Here is a 21,257-nt window from a genome sequence, read left to right on the forward strand (position 1 = left end):
TTAATTAATCACACTACGATGGAGAGTGAAAGGTTTAGACGTGAGACCAACCTAAAGCCTATTCCGAGCCCAAACAAATGGCAATAAAGAGAGAGAGATCTAGAGAGAGAGAGAGAGAGAGAGAGAAAGAGAGAGCAAAGGGTGAAGAAGGTTCCTTCACATTAACATAACACCACCCCAATTCCCATCCATGTTGGTGCATGTGGGTCATTCCATCCATGTGCGCTCATGTGGTGGTTTGCATCCCCTGTCCCCACCACCCACTTCTCCTACACCCACCCCCACCCCTGCTAATGACCCTTGATTCCCAAGTCTCTCTCTCTCTCTCTCTCTCTCTCTCTCTCTCTCTCTCTCTCTCTCCAACGTTGCATGAATCAGGTTCACCGTGATGGGTGTCTCTTGCCAGCTGTCCATCTAATCTCATACTTAATTACAACATGTTTAATTCTGCTTCAAAGCATAGTGCTATTTACTTGATACTCTCTCTCTAGATCTCTCTCTCTTTTATTGTACTGTGTTGATAGATGTATCATATTTTACCACTAACTGTCCTCTAATTTCATATTTAAAATATATTCGATCATATTGCATAGCATAGTACCGTTTAAATAGTATTTCTCTCTTTCTATTGGCGCATGCATCTTATTCACAATATCAATCTATGCATCAGATCGGTCCAATATTTTTGTTAACTAGTACTTATAATCCAACCATCCAACTAACTCTGAATCAAAATCGTCCCTAGTTGGAGAGTAATTGATAAGTTTTTTTTTTTTTATCTGAGAACAATATTATGGAATATTAGTTTAAAACTTACTTTACATGTAAATGAGGTGTAATTGTGGGTTAATTGCTAGTTTATCTTAAAAAAAGAGAGAATGTAATGCAAAAATTGAGGGAAAAAATTAGAACTTATTAGACAATAGAAGAATTAATAAAGTACTAGATATAATTAATGGATAAAAGATGCAATGGACCACATAGCATGTGCATCAGGTGCAAACAATAATTTCTAGTCCATCTGTCTCTCTCAACTTTCCCTTTCTCTCTCTATCAAAATCCCCTCCTCTCTCTCTCTCTCTCTCTCTCTCTCTCTCTCTCTCTAAACTCTCTAAATATTCTCTTCCTCTAATCCCCATTTCCTCCTCCTAAACTAGACTAGCCTTTATTGAGTAACCATTCATCCGAGCTACCTTTCCCTCTTCCTTTCCTTTTTCTTATTTCTCCCTCCACCCCCCAGCTTTGTCTCTCTTTGTCAACTGGGTTTTATAGGACATAGGATTTCCCTGTTAGACAGGTGTGTCAGAGAACTGTTTCTTTCTCTATCTCTCCTGCATCTTGTCTCTAAAAGATCAGGGAGGCCCCTCCTGTGTCAGAAACCAAGATCATATATACCCTATCTGGCCCTTAACACCACCATATATACAATCCCATAACCCTCCTCCAACAAAAGAAACCCTAGCTCGTTATATATACATCCCTCTATCTTTACACCCACTCTCTCCCTAATTCCCTACCCTTTTTTTTTCCTCTCCTCTCCTTCTTCTTCTCTCTCTATGACTGCCACTGGATCCCCTGGAAACCCTAACCCTAACCTCTCCAAGCCCATGTTGGTCCATCACTTCCTGCGCGCCCTGGCGCGCGTAAACCGGGCGGCTCCGAAGCAGTCGCACGCCCGTCGGAGCCGACGGATACGCTGCGCTGCGTACGCCTCCATGGCCGCCGCAGCAGGGCCGGGCCGTCGATGGAGCCGCGTGCTGCTCCGCAGGCTTCGGTCTTCGCCGAGCAGCCATAGGAGGAGGATTAGTGTTCGGGTTGCCAGGCCCCCGCGGATAGCCACGGCATCGTCGCGGGTCGAAACCCTAAGAAGGCTCGTCCCCGGGGGACGGAGCTTGGGATACTGTAGCCTGCTGGAGGAGACGGCGGATTACGTGCGGTGGCTCGACGCGCAGGTGCAGCTCATGCAGAGCCTGGTGGATTTCTTCTCTTCGTAAGTAGGGTTGTTGATAAATTCTGCTGCATGCATTAATAAGATCCAGAGCAAAATGGAGATGGAACAGGAAGAAGAAGAAGAAAAGGTGAGGTTGTTTAATTTGTTAGTAAGTCAAGCAATCAATTACCTTGAGATTAAGGGTTTGTATATCTATTTCTAGTAAGAGGATAGATTATACATAATTTGTGTAAATATAAATATATGTTGGTTTGTATGTTAGAGACACATGTGAGGCTTGGTGTATAATTTAGGCCTTTAATTCTATTGCAAAAGCATGCATGTAAGAATTGGATCTGGTATTAATTAACATCCAACAATATGGATATGGTATGTTATGGTTTGAGTATATATATATATATATGATTTTATGATCTTTTCTAATGGCTACTGATCCAAGTGTTGCAGGTGAAGAGGAAGGAAGAAAGGAATTTTTCTTACACAAGGATGGTATTCCTTTTGATATAATTTGTTTTGGGTGCAAGAATCAAATGCCAAAGGGGTAGGATTGGGAAAGTGGGAGCCACAACTTGGGGGGAAAAGGTGGCTATTTTTCTTGCTCTCAAAGACATACATAATAGTAAAGGAAACCAAGAGACATTCCCTCACAAGGAGGGTATTTATTTATCTTTATGGTTAAGGGTCATTTTTATTTTCTGTTCTTTGGTGACCTTGATTACACCTACCAAATTATTCCTCTCCTTTTTTTAGGTGGAATTACCTCTATATATTTGAGTGTGATATCAACCATTAAGTGCTAGATAATTCTCTTTCCTAATATTGCTGATTTAGACACAAATGTTTGTCATATCCCCTTTTTATTGTCGTGCATGACAACATGCAGCATATAGCACATATTTGTGATTAGATTTTATGAGAAAATTACTTCATATACAGTTGTAAGAACCTAGTAATTTCTCAATTACAATTAGCAATAAAGTCTCTTATAAATTAATGGAACAAGTAGTAGCCAGAAGAAGAAATATTTAATACACAAATTTAAGAGAATTATACTATAGCTGGTTAGAAAGGTGTGTTTTACTGTTAAAATAAAAGGTTATGTATAATAAAGCGCATGTAAGGTTAATTTATTCATGTTGTTCTTCCAATTAAACCAACTTCATGCTATTTTTGTTGCTATGTACATCCTTAAAACCTTGTTATATATGAAACTTGCCGATTATAGCATGCATCTTAGACCATCTGCATGTCAACATCAAAATGATTTTTTATTTTTTATTTGGAGAGAAACCAACATGAATATTGAACATATTCAGGGTGTGGTCATATATATATTTGTTATGATTGAATTTATTATTACTATTAATTAATTCAGTTGGAAAATTTCTGCATGGGGTGATAATTAAGTATTCTGGCTAACTTTACCAGAAGACTTATATCTCCCTAATAATCTCATATAATATAGTAAGCAGAATCCTAATTTGAGTGCCTTCAAGTTCAACTTAGCAGGAATATATACTTTTTATTTAAACTTAACTTTTTTTTTTTTTGCCTTTAGAACCCTTTTTTAATCTTATTTTCATCACCATTTAGCATCTAGTTCCTCCAAATTAATTTGTCCTTGCAATTAGCTCTTGCAATTAAATGCTTTCTTACATGAATCATATTGAACTGTTTTACTTTAATAATGTAATGGATTTTTAAAATTTACTCGTGAAAATGGGTGATTAGATATGATTAACATGATAAATAAATATAGTAGGCATTTTCCTTTGAAGGAAGTTTCATGGAGATTTTTAATTCCTCTTTAGTGTGGGTTAAGGTTACATTATTGAGTTGGTAGGATCATTAGTTGTATGAACTTTTGGATTTTTGTTTGAAGCCTCTTCTCGTGTGAAGCTACTTTGAAAATAACAATTCGTTCTCTTTAACTGCAATAATTATGATGGTTTCTATGTATGATTTTTTTTTTTTCCTTAGAAAAATTCGTGTATATATATATTGGACAGGGGGTTTGGTTTGGAACCTACATGACCTTTGTTAATATTTAAATACGTATCTCCATTTTCATTCCTAATTTTTGTACTAATTTAAACTTCAGAAAAAACTAGTCACTTTACTCGAGAAAAAGGATGCGAAAATGAGAGAAATAAATTGTTCCAATCTTATATAATTTAGTAATTTAGTTATTAGTGCCATGGAATTCAGGTTATTTTTCAGATATTCGCATAGGTCATGTGATCAATATCGCCACTAGCTAGCATGAAAGATTTAGAGTGAAAGTGCTAGAAACCTTTTGCTACTCAATGCTTGTTTGATTTTCCTTCTGCTTTTGTTTTCAGTTGTAGTTATGTATACAGCGGTAACCAACAATGCTAGTGAAGGCTCAAAAGAAAAGGCAATAACATAATTGCGATTCTACGTGGAAAAATATGGAGAAAACATGTAGCTAAGCATTTGATACACTATTTTTTGATTACTTGGCACTTATTGGACAACATTTATGATACCCTATGGCAAAACGAGACAAGTCTATCGTTCTTTGTCCTCATGGGAAAACAAAGAATTGAACCAGTTTGGATGCATTTATATCTTCTTTTGCACATCTCTTTTGTATACCATGCAGCATACATAACCAATAGATAAAAAAAATATGATCACATCCACAACATCATAATATATTAGGCCAAGTGACTTCTCAGAATAAGATAATCCATTTTTTGAGCGAAATGCATTACGTACATATCCTAATAAATGAAGATTACTATCAACTTAGAAGGGACTAATTATAACGACGTACGCAAAATTCATCGCTCTGTATGTACAAGCTATCACCGATTATAACTTAAGTTGTGCGAACAACCAAACAATTGCACAAAATGCCATGAATCCAAGTAGTTTAGCTAGGCAAGGACTGTTGCCATACAATTAAGCCATTATATATAATCTCTTCAAACCATGCACAATACTTTGTATTTGGTACGCAAGATCGCAAATTGTGGATATTCCCTTGACACTTAATTAGTTGTCCTGTACACCTGTATCCAGTTATACTCATTAATATATATATCAGTTTCAATTCAAGTACTAAATCTGTATCTTCAGTAAAGGAGAGCCATGCATGTTACGTACGTACGTACTGTTCTTTCCCTTCCTTCCCATTCAATTTTTATTTTACTTATATGGTTGCTAAAGTTCTTAAATATATTGTATATATAGTATCCAGGCCAAATCTATTGTCAAATATGCAAATCCTTAAACTCTCCCTTGTAGAACTGAGAGTGAAAGTGCTTGTAATCTGAATTAACTCTCCCTGGTATTCTCTATAAACAAGCCTAAGAATAATTATAGAAAAGAATAATCTGAATTATGTGCTTTCCCAAACTCTCCTCGTAAAACCGTGTAGCTTGAGCTTGTTTACTAACTCAAGTCAATTTGCTTCTAAATGGTTCGAGCCCGTGTGAGCCCATTGGAAGCCAAACGTAATTTCACCAAATATTTTAGAGAATTTTAATATTTTAAGGTGATTTGATTCCTCCCTAGTCAAATAATAATATTACAATATACTATTTGATTCCTCCACGGATTAGTTTTGGTTTTTTTTTTTTTTTTGGAGGGTAGGAATTAAAGAGCTTAAATTGGTACAAACATATATAAGACCCGATTAACCAACATATTAAAAGCTTCAAAGAGCCTGGTCTCTTCCGAAGTACTTTTTTTTTTATAGATTGCTGGCATTTGACAAATTAATCTATATGACATTTGAACTATATGCATGAAATAATTAAAATTTTCTATTAGAATGTTATCATGAGAGATCTGTAACAGAACTAGGACAAAGGTCCCTCAAATATTATATAATTTATAGGAGATCACTCCACCTCTAAGTTAATTTGCTATATAATTAGTTTAACACAAGTGGCTTTTCCAAGCACGAAGATGCCATTGATGGGGCAAAGGGTTTACTTTACGTCCCTTTGGGGATCATGTAAGGACCAATTAAAGGATAACTTAATTATTTAGTACATATAGCTAGCTTAGAAATACTCTAGTGCTTTGTTCTTTTGATTTGTTGGATCCAGCGAGAGTGGTAGGGTTTTTTCGTTGGATGTGTCTAGAAGGCTCAAAGCTTACTATTAAGTTAAATAATAGTATATTGATATTTCGAAAGCGAGTTTGTGTTTTTAATTTTTTGGCTCTTAGATTAAAATTTTTAGTCCTCGAATGATGCATAATTAATGTTTATTATCTACTTTTGCATCCTTGAATTGGTTAGATTTGGTCAGGGTACGAAATAATATTTAATCAAAGGATAAAAACTTTATAGTAAATACTATTTATTTACTATTAATAGCATTATATATATATATATATATATGCGCTAGCTTGACTGGAATACTATTGATTGCAAAAGGTCCTTTATGCTATAAAATTTTTAACTCTTGGATGAGAAATTATAAGGTTAGGATAATATTAGTCCCTTAGGGTTGAGTGGTTCCCACTGGGTTACAATATTTAACCCAATGATTAGAAATGATGAAAACAATNATATATATATATATATATATATATATATATATATATATATATATATATGAAGTGTATTTCACAATTAATGGCCTGAATATAACTGAGGAGGTCCGTGTATATTTTAATTTTTTTACCCTATTTGGAATTAGTTTGGAATCAAATATCAAACGGTTGACGTAGGTTAAAGACACTGACCTAAGCCTAGAAAACTAGCATAATTAAAACTAGAATATTTTAAAAAAATCAACACATTGATACTAATCCAATCCCAACTCATCCATGTGGCTTAGGTTTGTATAGACCCGTGAGTAAATTACTTAGTACTAGAGCCCATGTGGCACCTATTAGTTGAGTAATAAACAATATATATACAAAACCAACTTAACTTGACCCCAACCCAGTGTCAAAGCCTAGCTTAAACTCTAGCTAATTTTTTTAAAAAAAAATTTAAAAAAAAATCTCATGCATGAGAATTTATCTAGTACCGAATTTAGATTTGAATCAAATTTCCGTCAATTTGATGGAGTAGTCTGGATTTAAATTTCCGTCAATTATTAAGTAAATACACAAGAGTACGTAGTATCACTAATCATATAATGACCAACTAATTAATTAATCAAATGCAACAGTAACACTAATTATCGAGTAGAGAATATTTACGAGGACCAAGTATGAGATTAAACAAAACAAAAAGCTCTTGTCGCGTAACAATCAAATTGGCGAATATTAAAGCACGCATGCACAGTTCTCAACCCATTTTGTTCATTATATATATATTAAGAAGAGTAGCCTACAAGTTGACGGAAAGGCTCTCTAATCCTTATTATTTGCTTTAGTTCCTTTGGTTTTATTCTCCTTTTAATATTATCTCATTATATTCGCATATAACGTGGGACATACTCTTCAATGATTGCTATAATGCTTTATCACTACGTATTATGACTTTAGGACCCCACCCCAAAGCTAATGCTCATAACGGCTGTATTTTTTAAATCAACCTCATCATCGCACAATCATCATGACCATCATCATTACCAACTTTAAAATCACTCCCTTATCTCACTACAGTCTATAAGAGCCCAATTAAGCTTAACACTTAATGCTAAGACCGGAAAATTAGTCTGTCAAAGATGGGTTGTTTAGTTGGGGCGGCGGCGGGGAATCGATGGTGCGGCGGCGGGAGGGGGGGGCGGAAGTTGAGGAGGAGGAGGAGGCGTCGAGGGGGCGGCACGGTACGTCTGGGGACCGGGGGAGGGCAGCGGGGCTTAAGGTTGCGACGGATAGTGCGGTGGTCGCAGTTGCGATGGCGGGCAGTGGTGGAGGAGCTCCTAGCGCCGATCAGGAAGGCCGTGATGGAGATGGCGGCCGCGCGGCAACTCGTCGGGGCGCCGCAAGTGTCCTTCCCTTTCTTCTGCCCCTTCCCATTGCCCCTTGTGTGAACTCTTTGTAACAAGGAGGCTGTGGATTAACTAAAGAGGGGATTAGCAAAGGTAAGGGGATAAGTGCACGAGTGTTTAGTTTGATGATATGAATTGTAAATAAGATCATTTGCTCTACGCATCATATCTGGTGCTTTACGTTTATCTAGCTATAAAAGGGTGTAATCTCTCTGGTTTTTAACACAAACCTAGTCTTACCTTATAAGCAGAAACTGAAAATTTGATGAACAATAAGAATTATAGTATTTAAGCTTCAAAATTAAAATTTTTAATTTGAAACTCCTAATTGTAGCCAAAAAGTTGATATTTCACTAGTAAAACATAAGTTGGGTATTGAGGGAGTCCCAGGTTTCACGTCCCTACTTGAAAGAAATGGCCTGTGAGATTCATGGCTTTGTTTTTGTGCCAACATATATTTTGAGTTTGGTTTGCGCCCTCCCGTGTTAGTAAGTACAAATTATTAAAGCAAATAATAACATTAGAGCACACCACTGATTTGAAAAACAAAGATTAATTGAAAGAAACATAACATTAGAACACATACTTATCCATGACATACACTTATTAAGATTCAAGAAAAAGAATAATTAGCTGCGGTACTTAAAATAAGCCCTACTTTCTTATTCCCGCAGCTTCTTGCAAAAATTGTAATAAAAATATATTAAATTACAGGTAATTTACAGCATTGCCATAAGACGACGAGTGGATGATTCTAGGGTTAATTGCATCTCTGAATAAATAAGCTTCACCGGCGCACATAACCAAGTTGGAACATTCCGAAGAGCGCTCAATTAGCTTTACAAGAATTTTCCTCATCACATTTCAATGTCTTCCAAATCTGGCAGCGGGAAACGAAGAATAGCAGCAATTCCTGTTATCTGCGCCAGCTCTATTAGGGAGGGAGGAAAAAAGAAAAAAATTAGTACTCATGGAAATGAATATGAAAAGAAGTAATTATTATCGGTAGAAAACGAGAGGAATATGAAATGAATACTCACGCTCCCCAGAAACATGCATAGAAGAAAATATATGCACCGTGCCACCAGAATCCTTAACTGACTCTACCAAATTGACGTACTTTTGCCGTGTAGCAACATCCGAATTTCTGAAGGTAAAAGTTAATTCATTCAAACTTTTCGCTTGAGTTCGCAAAAGAGAGTAAAGAGAGTAATATAGCAGTTTACAGTACCAACAGCAAATAGCAGAAACATATAAACTACTGCAAAATCAATGCTTCCAAATATATTACATAAATAACAGCAATGAATTAATTGAATAATTTAAGTAATAATACAGAGTATTTAGAGTTTTACATGAGTATATTCCTTAAAAAAAATCATCTAGTATGGATCTGCTTGTAAAATCTTACGCATTGCTGCTGTTCCTTGCCAGGCGGCAGGCGTACAATTTATTATTAGGGTATAGTTGTTTTGCAGAGGGACAATTTTCCAAGTAAATATATATATATGCACCAAAATAAGTTTCAGAGAATTACGTGAGAATTCAGATTTTGCAGAGATGTATTTGTGAATAGAATATTTTCCTACAAGAGAAACCTACTCAAGATTTCAAAAGTTTTCCAGCTTTAAATTTAGTAGTCAAGAAGAAATTTGGATGAGTTTAGTAATAGATATAAGATTATTTACGATGCCAGAGCGAACTCCAGATTCAAGTGGAGCAAATTCCATTTGATACCAAAGGGAACTTCATAGATGTATACGCTATTTGAGAAATCAATGTTAGCTCGTGGGATATTATATGGAAGCATGTAAAATAAAATGTGGAATCATGGAGGTTAAAACAAACCCTCACCTGAAGAGAGTATCTATTATTAAAAGAGTTTGAATAGCCATCCTCTCATGCGCAATCTCGACATGCCTAGGTCCGTAACATGCACGAGCTGAGTCCTATAGCAAAGCAATTAAAATAAATTATGAGATAAATGATTCGACAAATAATTAAAATAATAAGAAAATCAGTGTATCCTACAAAGATAATAATAATAATAATAATAATAATAATAATAAAAATCAGCATTCTCTGTAAAGTGCCTACTTAACATATCACTTCAAATAACAAAATAACCCCTTTTTTTTTCGTTTTCTGATACTTTTCCTCTCGGTTTTCAAAAGGTTTTAAAGTATAAAGACAAGCAAAGAAGATAAGTGCCGTGACACGGTGTTGTGCCGGAAACTTGCCGGCACGGCGTCTGCCCGGTCGTGCCGATTCGTGTTTGTCACAAAAAATATATGTATGCCGACACGTAATGGCATGAAATATTTATTTTGCTTAGCAACAAAATATGTCAATTATTTATTATGTATTTTTATCAGACCTTTTGAACTTTATTAAAAAAATTACTTACTAATTTCAAGAATAAAGGGTTTTGAGTTGTGCCATTGGCATGGAGCTATATCGTGCTAATATCTTACTGGCACGATACAGTATGGTGGATACGGTCCGTGCCGATGGGCACTAATCCTTGCCCAAAGGAATCACTAAATACATCATGGTCCTACACTTTCTAAACAGTTAATCTATGACGCACATAAGTAGGCTGAATTTAGACTAAAATTTACTTGAAAGCATAGAAACTTACATTTGAAAGCATAGTGAAGAAATCTTTCAAAGCTTGGACCTGAAATTAAGGTAGAATAACAAAAGTGAGAGAAATGAAACACAAAGCGCATCAGAATAAGGTTTTACAAGAGAGGCATCCATAGTTCCATACTCATGAAAAATTGCACACTGCAGTAGGAAAAATACGAATGATGTGGCCCCTAATATTACCTCCTTAGCTGCCTTTGTATCTTTTATCAAGGACATTACACTTGGGGTATCCAACACCTCCTTCAAACTGTGCCTATGTTCAAGGAAAATGAGAAGGTCATTAAAATATTTGTATAATCCAAAATATTTAATAAGAATCATCAAAATGGTTCAACAAAAATGATACTAGTGGAGCTCACTTGTAACCAGAGGTTGAATGTGCAAGAACTATCCGTGATTTGTTCTCAATGATTGACCTAATTTCTCGCCGTTCCGCTTCCAAAAGTAAATAATCACGAAATTGGTCCTGTTGAACATTTAAAAGAAAATATGTAAGGATACTGTGAATGCAAAAAAAAAAAAACAAAAAACATTATGCCAACTTGCAATCTCATGTGAATAGTCAAACCAATCATGAACCTAAAGCAATTGGGAAGATGAGTAACTAACAGCAGTTACATAGTTGCTTGTAGCCAAGGAAAAGAAAAAGAAAGATCTTTATAAGATAAGCTAAAGAAAATATAAACTGCATTCGAAAACAAGGATCGATGATATAAAATAAAAACAAATTAACAGATCAAACTTTCCAAAACAACTAGTTGCGCTCTGCATGAATGACTGCCTATTCTAAATTCTGGGCTGTGTAGATTCCTTAGGTGTTAAATTCCAAATAATTCATACCCATACCACCTAAACTACAAAAAGAAAATTCCAAACGTATTCTTAATTGCTTGCTGAAGAAAGTATGACAAATCACCTTTCATAATTCGCAATACTAAAAATTGGCCATACATCCAGCAGTTTGTTACCAAGAATAATACGGCAACTCATAGAAGGCAATGGGTGCATTAGCAAATGTTGCGTTCTATCCAAGTTACACAATAAGAATATTTATTTCTTGAGGGAAATCTGAATATAGTTCAATCAAAATTATCATCAAAAATGCCAAAATTAACTTTTTATTTCTGGTTTAGTTACTATGAAGAGACATGATAAACCTAAGATGAGAATGAAACAAAATAAAGAAAAAGTTGATGAGTGTTTGTCATTAATTCAAAATTGTACAATTAAGAGACATGGTAAATCTCCCTGATGGGAATAAAGCAACATTAAGCAACAGTAATCATAAATTCAATAACTAAATAAGCTAAGCAATGGAAATTGTACTTCAAGAGTTGGAACTAACCTTGGTAAATCCAGGGCTTGCAATGACCACACATTGAACAATTTTAAAATCGATATGCTTCACGACAGCCTGTGAATGTGTATCTTTTGTCAGGCCTCAAAAAAGAAATTTGAATGGATTTTGCCGTACTTCTATGAAAATATTTGTTTGCTGGATAAACAGTGTATTTTTCGTTTAAACTTACCTGTAAAACATTCTCAAAGAACTTCTTCAGAGCCTGCCAAATGAACAACAACAACTTATTAACAGATACAATCATTTAAAACAACACATATTAAGGTTGAAATTAAACATAACATACCGATTCATAACCAGCAACCGCAGGCCCATGTTTCCGAGGAATAGATGTTTCAATACGAGATCGGGTTGCTGTTATGCTGTTTGAAGACAAGAAATCATCCAATAAGTTATATGCTATGATAATGCAACTAAAGGATATAGTCTATAGCTATCAAAACAAATGATGCGAAAATGCCATCATTGAATACTATTCAATCACTATATATTGCCAACATTAAGACGGAAAGCTCTAATTAATTAGAGAATAACGATCAAAAGAGAGAAAAAGATCGATTTCTGAATATTCCACTCATGATATCAGATATTTATAATATTAAGTACCTCTTGCCAACGAGAAGCAGATGGGCTAGTCCTTCTTGCATCAGAATAACAGCCAGATCAGCACTTGCAGCAGGATCTGAAAAACATCAAATGAGAAAATAAAATTGTAGGTCCTGTTAAACTAAGGACAAAGGCATTGAGCGTAAGAGAGCAGGAAATTTGTCATAGAATAGCCAATTTGCACCAATGTCCTTATTAGGCACTGTTTAGTTATGGAATAAAGCAGGGATACTGTAGATGACCCCATCAAACCCCCAAATATAATAGTGCCATCAAATATCCCCCTGCTTGAAATACTAGAGAGGGAAATTGCCCCTTCATACTGGCGATAGCAATTCCATGGAGAATGGTGGAATTGCAACATCCCCATGTTAGGGCCCAGTCCCACCTGATTCCCCCTATTCCTGCCAACAGGTGAGATAACAGCTAAACTGAAGTTCTTGTTTGAGATATTTCAAATATCCCCAGGATGAAAGTCCTCAAATCAAACACTGCATTAATAACTAGCCATCAAAGGAATAGGTTGAATTGTGATTTTCTGCTTATGGGCAAGCAAAGTTATTTGATCACATTTTAAAAAAACTATGTAAACTTAAACTATCTGAAGTAGAAGAGAAAAACAATAGTTTTCAAGAGATTAATTGTGAATGTAACATACCACATGCCTGCTGAAGAACATCAAGCGCCATCGAATCCCAAACATTCTACACAAGTAAACAACAAGAATATTTATTAAGACAATGTAGGCCAGTATTCAACAAAGAATAGAGAAGAACAGGCGCATAATGTTGATTGTTGAGCTAAATAATCATGTGAAGAAATAACAGTCATGGAATTTTATAGTTGTTCAGCACTTGACCACTATGATGGAGTATTGGCTTGAGCATCTATAATGAAACTCACCGTGTAGCTTAGAACAGATCCATTTTCCTTGCCATCCCTCCCTCCACCCTTTTTCCAAAAATATATTTTCTATTTTTCTATCCTTTTGGTGTTTAACAATATTGATATTCATCTACAACCCTTTTCTTTCTTTTTTTTCATGAAAAAACAATTCCATATTTCAATCTCTTGATCTAATCTACTAAGGTATGACTTAGAAACTGCAACTATTCCCTACAGGACCACTCGCAACTATTCCCTACAGGACCAATCGAACAAATAGCTCCTCTTAAATTTAAAACTTATTTAGTCTGCTTGACTCCACAGAAATTACTGTATACATCAAGCAAAATCACAAAAAAGAATTTGAATTTCAAACATATTCCTTTTCACCCTAGGTGCTAAAAAAATTCCTTGCTTTAGAAATGAATCAAAAAGGTTCATTTGTATAACCAAAAAAATTTAAGAAAGAGAAGCTTCTAACTCAGCGCATACCTTTCGTAGAACGAAAGGTCTATGCGACTCGATCTCTAAAGTATGAAATTGGCCAATCTGCATTTAATATAAAGAAAGCTAATTAGCGCATGTATTTTCACACCATATATGCTTCAGCTATCAAAAAACTAACCTTCACATGCTCGCTCTCTGTGAGATTCTTGCCACGTATACGCAAAACCGACCCCACCTTATCATAATCAACATCCTAAGAACAAGTGAAAGCCCGTGAGAAAACTAAATCATAAAGTTACGTGAGAGCATAAGATGCGAAAGGAGGAATGAACCAGCAGCCAAAGAATTAAAAAATTATTCTGCCACTAGAAAATTCTGGAAAAAGCTTATTTATACAGAACAGACAATAATATCAGCAAAAACACATATGGAGAACATAAAATCTTTTGTGTATGTTAGAAAAGAAAGGATAGATTCTCCCCAAGTAGTTTACCACCACAGAGGAACATGAGCATCTGAGGTACTAAGCATTATAAGCAAACGGAAGATAAAAACCTCGAAGAGAAATAAAGATGCGCAGAGAAGGAATTTGAACATCTAAACAAGAGAAAAGTAAAACCCACACCAAATCTGTAGCGCCGGCAATAATTAATTGATACAGATATTCAGAACAATCTTGTTAGAAAATAGTTCGGATTGTGTACATCAAGACAAGTGGCAGTGAGTATCAGAATCATAATCTTTATAGGATATGGCATTTAGATCATATCGAACAGCACGGATCATCAATAAGAAAAACTAGTATAATAATCTTCTAGTTCAACAGGCGCGCTCTGCAAACTCAAAAAACTTGAAAAGCTATATCACGTGTAGGCATAGGTTAACCTTATACCTCGACTTTGACTTCTAGCTTCATCCTTACGCGTTCGGCATCCCGGCCTCCGGAAACCATCTCCCTTAGAACTTTTCTGTCATATACATACATACATACATAAAAAAATCCACAAAACATTATCAATGAGCTTAAAAAATAAAAATAAAAAAACATCGACACGATTACCTGACGGTTACTGCCTCGACAGTGTCGCCGACGGCGATGAGATTGTAGGCGTGCCACATATCGTCTTCTTCCTCCGGCACGATCTGATTATTTACCCCAAAAATTCAACAACAATTACAGCAGCAGCAGCAGCAGCAGAAACCAAAAAACAAAAAAAACAAAAAAAACAAAAACCTAAATTGGAAGAGAAATTATAGTGTGGAGAAGCTAGGTACCTTAACGGAGCCCGGGCCGCCGCGGATTAAATCACGGCGCACGAGCTTCATTGCGGGAGGAAAAATTCTGAGATAATGATTGAAATTGGGATTAAATCCATTAATTAACCAACAAATTGAAAAAAAACAAAAAAAAGAAAGAAAGAAAGAAAGAAAGAAGAAGCAGAGAGGCTCACTGGAGAGGAGAGTCGAGGGGAGGAACGGAGAGGAGAGCTCAAGAGAAGCCGAAACACGACGGGGTGAGAGAGAGAGGAGAGAGAGAGAGAGAGATCTTGAAAAAGTGTGCGTGTACGGTGAGATTGAGATTGGCTCGAAGTTATAATATAAGCCCGATCGGACCGGATTGGTTCGATTCGGATTGAACCGACCGAATCGGACTCGGACTAGGAAAGACCCGTCGCCCCGCTAACCTGCTAAAAAAATGGAAATAGTTGTAGAACTACATATATAAGGTAAAAATGTATAGAGACTTGCTCAGCAATAGAATGTTTTGAAATACGCTATTGAACAATATTTTTTAACTTTTTTTTTTTTTTGTTTGAAACACCTCAATTTTTTATTTTTTTGGAATTGAGTGATTTTAGCTTAGTAAATTGAAGGTTCTACAAATTATTAATACTTTTATTAAATTTAATAATTTGAACTATTTATAGTGAATAAAACTGGATTGATTAATTGTTTATAAATCATAACTAATTGGGCCATAAAATTTAATGAAGCTTTTAACTATAAAAATAAATAAATTAGAAGTTAAACAGGTTTCAATAGAAAAAAATTAAGTTGAGGGGTTTATAGTTGGGGGCTCTATACAGAGAGAGAGAGAGAGAGAGAGAGAGAACTTTTAAAACCTTTTAAACTGTTTAATTCTAAATTTTTTCAGCGATGGGGGTACGAGAGAATACACAATATGTACCATCAAATATGATTAAAGCTATTTAATTTTTTTTAATTAAATTTATAATATTTCGATGTTATTTACCTAGTGATCAAATGGTTTTAAATTTACTTTACACCAGCCATTAAAAGTTGTCAATTTTGAATCTATTTGAATACTAGCTAGGCAAATTATGTCATAAAATTGCAAAATTGAAACATATATAAAAAGTTCAAGTAATGTTAAATAAATAGAGAATGAAAATGATATGTTAATTATGCGTTAACATAAACTTTGGTAGCTAACATCTGTGCCCTCAATATTATATATACATCTCCGAACCTCACTTTAATTGCGAAGTTTAAAAATAACAACAACAATTTCATGAAAGCAAAAATAAATAAGTAACATATAAATAAACAAATGCACTTCAGGTCTTGTAATATGCAATTCTCAATCACAATAGGGAGAATAACAAGAACTGAAAAATCATTGTGGTTTTAATTAAAAAGTACAGGCCAACTCCATTTGAATTTGCAACAAAGGGTAAATAAAATCCTATCGGAATGATCGCCAGTCGATGCGATACATCGTAAAGAAAATTTTGTGGTGTTGATCAAGAGGGCGACGGCCAGTCCTTTCTGATCTCGAAGTAGTAACTCAAATCCAGATAGCACTTTCCGTCATCGTCCACAAACTGAAAAACAAAACTAGAAATTTTACAACCATGATGGTACTACGTACTAGAATTGCGATCGAAATAAACTGTTAACAAGTAGTATTCGCGGAATATAGTAAATTTTACCTTTGTTCTTGCTGAATAAGATCCTCTAGCAAACATACCAGATGGAGTGGTCTCTTCCTCCAATTCATAAGTATAAGGCTCTTTCTGAGGACTAAAGGTGCCCAACATTACCTTGGTGTTCTCCACTGCACAAAAAAAAAGATTAAAACATATATTTTTAGTGGTGATTAAAATAATAAAAAGAAACCATGCCTAATCAATCAATCTTGAGCCAGATAATTAAGTTTGATTTTGCATCTACTTCTAAATTTGAATCTAGTCCAAGATTGCAGATCTAGTTAGGTCAACCGAAGAAATGATAAATCCAGACCCAGTCAATTTTGAGGCCCGGATAGAGCAGAAATTTACTTTTCCTGATCGAAGAATGCGAAAGAAAGGTATGTTTTACCTCGCACTCCGGTCTTCCAAACTGTGTTTGTGTATCTTAGGCCCGAGACAATGTTGTTGAAGACGGTGAATGAGAACTTGAGACGGTAGCGGCTCCCGTCTTTGAGCGCGAACGCATAGCCTTTCGCGTCTGGGACGAAAGGGATCGGTAGGACGAGATCCGCGCGATCGGGTGTTATGATAGTAAGGTCCAGAATCTTTACTTCTGGGTCTGATATCTCTGTTAATCATCTCATCAGACAAATCACAGCTATTTCTGTTAGTGGTACAGCACCAGTTCATGATCAAACTCCTCTAATGCTAGTACTGGAAAATCTTTTACAATAATGGGAATATTTTATATGAGGAGAAAGATAGAGAATATATATATGGGAAAATTTTCATGTCTAATAGGAATTAAATCGAGGAGTGAAATTAAAGATAAAATATTGGATGAGTTTCAAAGATGCGGTACCTCCAACTTCATTTAAGTCCACACTCCCAAGGAGCTGCTCCTTCCACCTCGTCAGACTCTCATCATCCTGTTAAAAATTAACAATTTATTCTAATATCGTTTTATAAATTGTAATTGTCTAAAAGTATAATACTAATTTAGATAATTTTCTATCATTTAATTTAACGTTGTAATTTTGACTAACACCATTAAAAATTAGTGTGCGTTTTCCATATAATACACTAATATGACAAATGTGTAAATTTCGATGCAACTGATACATTTAAAAATCATCTCAATCAGAACGTACATTATACATCTCACATATTCAATGGGTGTGATATTTTTACTAGTCAGTAACAGATGAATGACTTTCGTCCATTAAATGGATAGTGTAAAATATACACTTACTTTTATGCGTATGAATAGCACTGCTCTTATGAAAATGTGTTATGCGGGCGTACCTTATCCATCTCAAGCTGCTCCTTGAGCGGGACCTGCGGGCCGAGCAGCACAGCCTGCTTCTCCTCGTCACCGTCGTCGTCGCTGCCGTCGTCGTCATTCATATCGGTCGAGCTCACCGAGGCGCAGCTGAATTTCCTGCTCAGCTTCTCCTCGCCGTCGGACCCGCCGTGCTCCTCCTCGTCCTCCTTGCGCTGATCCACCGGTTTCTCCATCTCCCGAGCTCGTAAAATTAGCAACAAAACAAATGGCTTTGAAAAGGAATAGAGGTTTAACTCTTTTTTTTTTCCTTTTTTTTTTTGGGGTGGGGAGGGGGAGGGAGAGACTCTTCAAGTTCCTCTCCCCTTTTTNCAGCGAGTCGGGTTGCGCCACGTGGAGGAGAGACCTGCGTTTAACTAACTCTGGGATTTAATTCAGTTGTGGGGAGAGCTGATTTTGAGGGGGACACGTGGTGGGCCGTGTAGCCGTGTGTGGCCCACTACATTTATACGGAATGAAGCGGGTTCGTACACTTTATTAGTCATTTGGCTTAATTAGTAATAATAATAATGATTAATGATGATGGTGATTGGTAGATTATCTTGTGGCCATGACACTGTCTCTCAGATTGCATCAATCTTGCAAGTAGGGATGTCAATGGTATGGGTGCCAGAAATTTATCCGAATCGAAATCCGAACAGAACGAATTTATTCGATACTAAGCGGATATAATTTCGAATATAAATATTGAAAATGAAAACCTAATGAATATGTATTAAGATATGAATTTTGACTATATCCAATCCGAACCCGAATCCGAACCTAAATTTATTTTGCATCATATGTAATATGTATATAAAAATTTGATGTTATATTTGAATTTATATTTTAAAAATTTAGATTTAATGTAATATATTTTGAAGTATTAAAAAGAGAAATAATTGTTTCGGATTTGGATTTTCAGGTTCGAGTTCGGGTTCGTTTTCGGATTTTTAGTCGGGTTCGGGTTTGGATATGAATTTTTAAAATCTGTCGGGTATGAGTTCGAGTTCAGATTTTGGGTTTGGAGTCAGGTTCGAGTTCTGATTTTAAAAATTTGCACCGAATCCAACCGGTTGACATCCCTACTTGCAAGGGAGATACTTGGGTGATTCTACCATCCATGCTCGAATCTATAAATAAGTAGATAATTGATCGAATAATTCTAGTCAATTCTACCTCAGATGGATGGCGAGATTGATCATGTTGAATTATTGATGTATTGATAAATTTATGTGAAGTTATGAATTGCGTGTATATACTAATCAAAATAATTCTAAATTTTGCTTCAATTAGAGGCTGAATCTAGCTGTATTTAGATTGGGTCGTCCCAAAATCAAGTCAGACACGAAGTAATTTTTCAACTTCAAATTGAGTTTTAACACTGAATACCTGATTCGAGCCAACTAAAAGTTGAACCCTTTTTATTTAGATTTAATATAATATATTTTGAAATATTAAAAAGAGAAATAATTATTTCGGGTTTGGATTTTCGGGTTCGAGTTCGGGTTCGGTTTCGAATTTTTGGTCGGGTTCAGGCTTGAATATGAATTTTTAAATCCGTCGGGTATGAGTTCGGGTTTGGATTTTCGGTTTGGAGTCAGGTTTGGTTCGGATTTTAAAAATTCGCACCGAATCCAACCCGTTAACATCCCTACTTGCAAGGAAGATGCTGGGTGTGATTCTGCTATCCACGCTCGAATCTATAAAATACATTGATAATTGATCTAATAATTGTCATCAATTCTACCTCACATGGATGGCGAGATTGATCATATTAAATTATTGATGTATTGACAAATTTATATGAAGTCGTGAACTGCGCGTATATGCTAATCAAAATAATTCTGAATTTTGCTTCAATTAGAGGCTAAATCTAGCTGGATTCAGATCGGATCATCCCAAAATCAAGTCGGGCGCGAAGTAATTTTTCAACTTCAAATCGAGTTTTAACCCTGAATTGAATACCTGATTCGAGTCAACATAATAATTACTGCCATGGATCAACAAGAATACAGAAATTATATACCTTCACTTCTAATTTTCCTTGGCACTTTTGAACCATGAGATGAGATAACACCACATCATCATCACTAGCAGATGAAAACATAATATGATTTATAAACAAAAACATAATATGATTTACAATTGTTTAATTATTTTTTAATTAAAATAATCATGGTAGCAAAACCTAATAAAGTTATACACAAGATATAGACAGAGAAGCAAAGCTAAAGCTGGAGGTGATAGCACGCAGTGGAAATTTCAGTAAAGCATATGTAAATCCAATTTTTAAATTTCAAAACGAATCGAGTTATTGCACACCTTTTGAATTTGCTTTGACCTTCACCAATTAGATCGTTCACCAATAGTAATTTTTATTTATACATTAATGTATAGGTAATATAACATGCAAATCGAGTTATATAATACGTGATATTTGTGCATTGAAATAAGAATAAGCAAAGAATAGGGAAGATCAAAAGTAAGTAAATTGGACAAATTTATATATATCTTGTATTTTTTCATTTTAAAGCATTTGATTTTAAGGAAATCACCGCAGTAGAAATTTTTACCTTGAACGCTCTCTGGCTGTGGTCTAGCATATTTTTGTTGTCCGATGACAAATCAGATGCAAATATTGAGAGGTCTCACACAAATTGTAGGATGAAGTAATAAACTAAAGCAATTCAATTACTCATATCGTACATTTTTTGCTCAAATTGTAAGTGATGATTCAGGTAAAGTTCAAGTGGTTTCAAGACATTCTTGTGTTAAATATGAATACCCACCCATTGACTTCATTATACATTATATACCATATATAATATAGATTGTATAAATATAAATTATGAGTCGAGACTAATCAAGTCCCGAATCGAACCTAGGGCATGTTTGGTTCCTCCAGACTAAAGATAGACGTACATGTCGAGTGCGCTGAACTTGAAAGAATCGTTATTTTGACTGTGTGATTGGATTCAGTATTTTATTTCGACTCACACCGACAATTTTATATACGAGAAACCGAATTTTGATATGCTGCAAAGTTGCGTCAAGTTGTTGTTACTCACGAGAGTTCCAACAAAACGAACAGACTCAAATTCGAAATAAAGTCTGAATTGCTCGATTCAATTGTGAGGTCTCTTCTTGTCTTCTTATATAATAATAATAACAA

General features: G+C 35.3%; 3 protein-coding genes across 4 annotated transcripts; 1 reads left to right on the forward strand and 2 right to left on the reverse strand.

Annotated features, from left to right (window-relative positions):
- Positions 1,468-2,351, forward strand: LOC109710593 (transcription factor IBH1). The gene has a single exon (XM_020233295.1). The coding sequence runs from the start codon at positions 1,557-1,559 to the stop codon at positions 1,992-1,994; it is 438 nt and encodes a 145-aa protein (XP_020088884.1). The 5' UTR covers positions 1,468-1,556; the 3' UTR covers positions 1,995-2,351.
- LOC109711088 (protein PELOTA 1) lies at positions 8,435-15,384 on the reverse strand. Of its 2 annotated transcripts, XM_020233986.1 has the most exons (17): positions 15,280-15,384; positions 15,104-15,170; positions 14,889-14,971; positions 14,721-14,796; positions 14,007-14,081; positions 13,874-13,930; positions 13,155-13,200; positions 12,497-12,572; positions 12,177-12,252; positions 12,060-12,092; positions 11,876-11,944; positions 10,890-10,996; positions 10,711-10,783; positions 10,520-10,558; positions 9,733-9,827; positions 8,919-9,025; positions 8,435-8,809 (listed from the first exon to the last, which is right to left on the reverse strand). In XM_020233986.1, the coding sequence occupies exons 2-17, from the start codon at positions 15,152-15,154 to the stop codon at positions 8,736-8,738; spliced, it is 1,137 nt and encodes a 378-aa protein (XP_020089575.1). In that variant the 5' UTR covers positions 15,155-15,170; positions 15,280-15,384; the 3' UTR covers positions 8,435-8,735. The 2 variants fall into 2 exon arrangements, with proteins under 2 accessions (XP_020089575.1, XP_020089576.1); XM_020233987.1 differs by lacking the exon at positions 13,874-13,930.
- Positions 16,365-18,359, reverse strand: LOC109710643 (rho GDP-dissociation inhibitor 1-like). The gene is made up of 5 exons (XM_020233365.1): positions 18,067-18,359; positions 17,624-17,690; positions 17,171-17,389; positions 16,783-16,907; positions 16,365-16,674 (listed from the first exon to the last, which is right to left on the reverse strand). Exons 1-5 carry the CDS (start codon positions 18,277-18,279, stop codon positions 16,594-16,596), a joined length of 705 nt encoding a protein of 234 aa, XP_020088954.1. The 5' UTR covers positions 18,280-18,359; the 3' UTR covers positions 16,365-16,593.

The sequence above is a fragment of the Ananas comosus genome, linkage group 5 (genome assembly GCF_001540865.1).
Source record: "Ananas comosus cultivar F153 linkage group 5, ASM154086v1, whole genome shotgun sequence".
NCBI classification, from domain to species: domain Eukaryota; kingdom Viridiplantae; phylum Streptophyta; class Magnoliopsida; order Poales; family Bromeliaceae; genus Ananas; species Ananas comosus.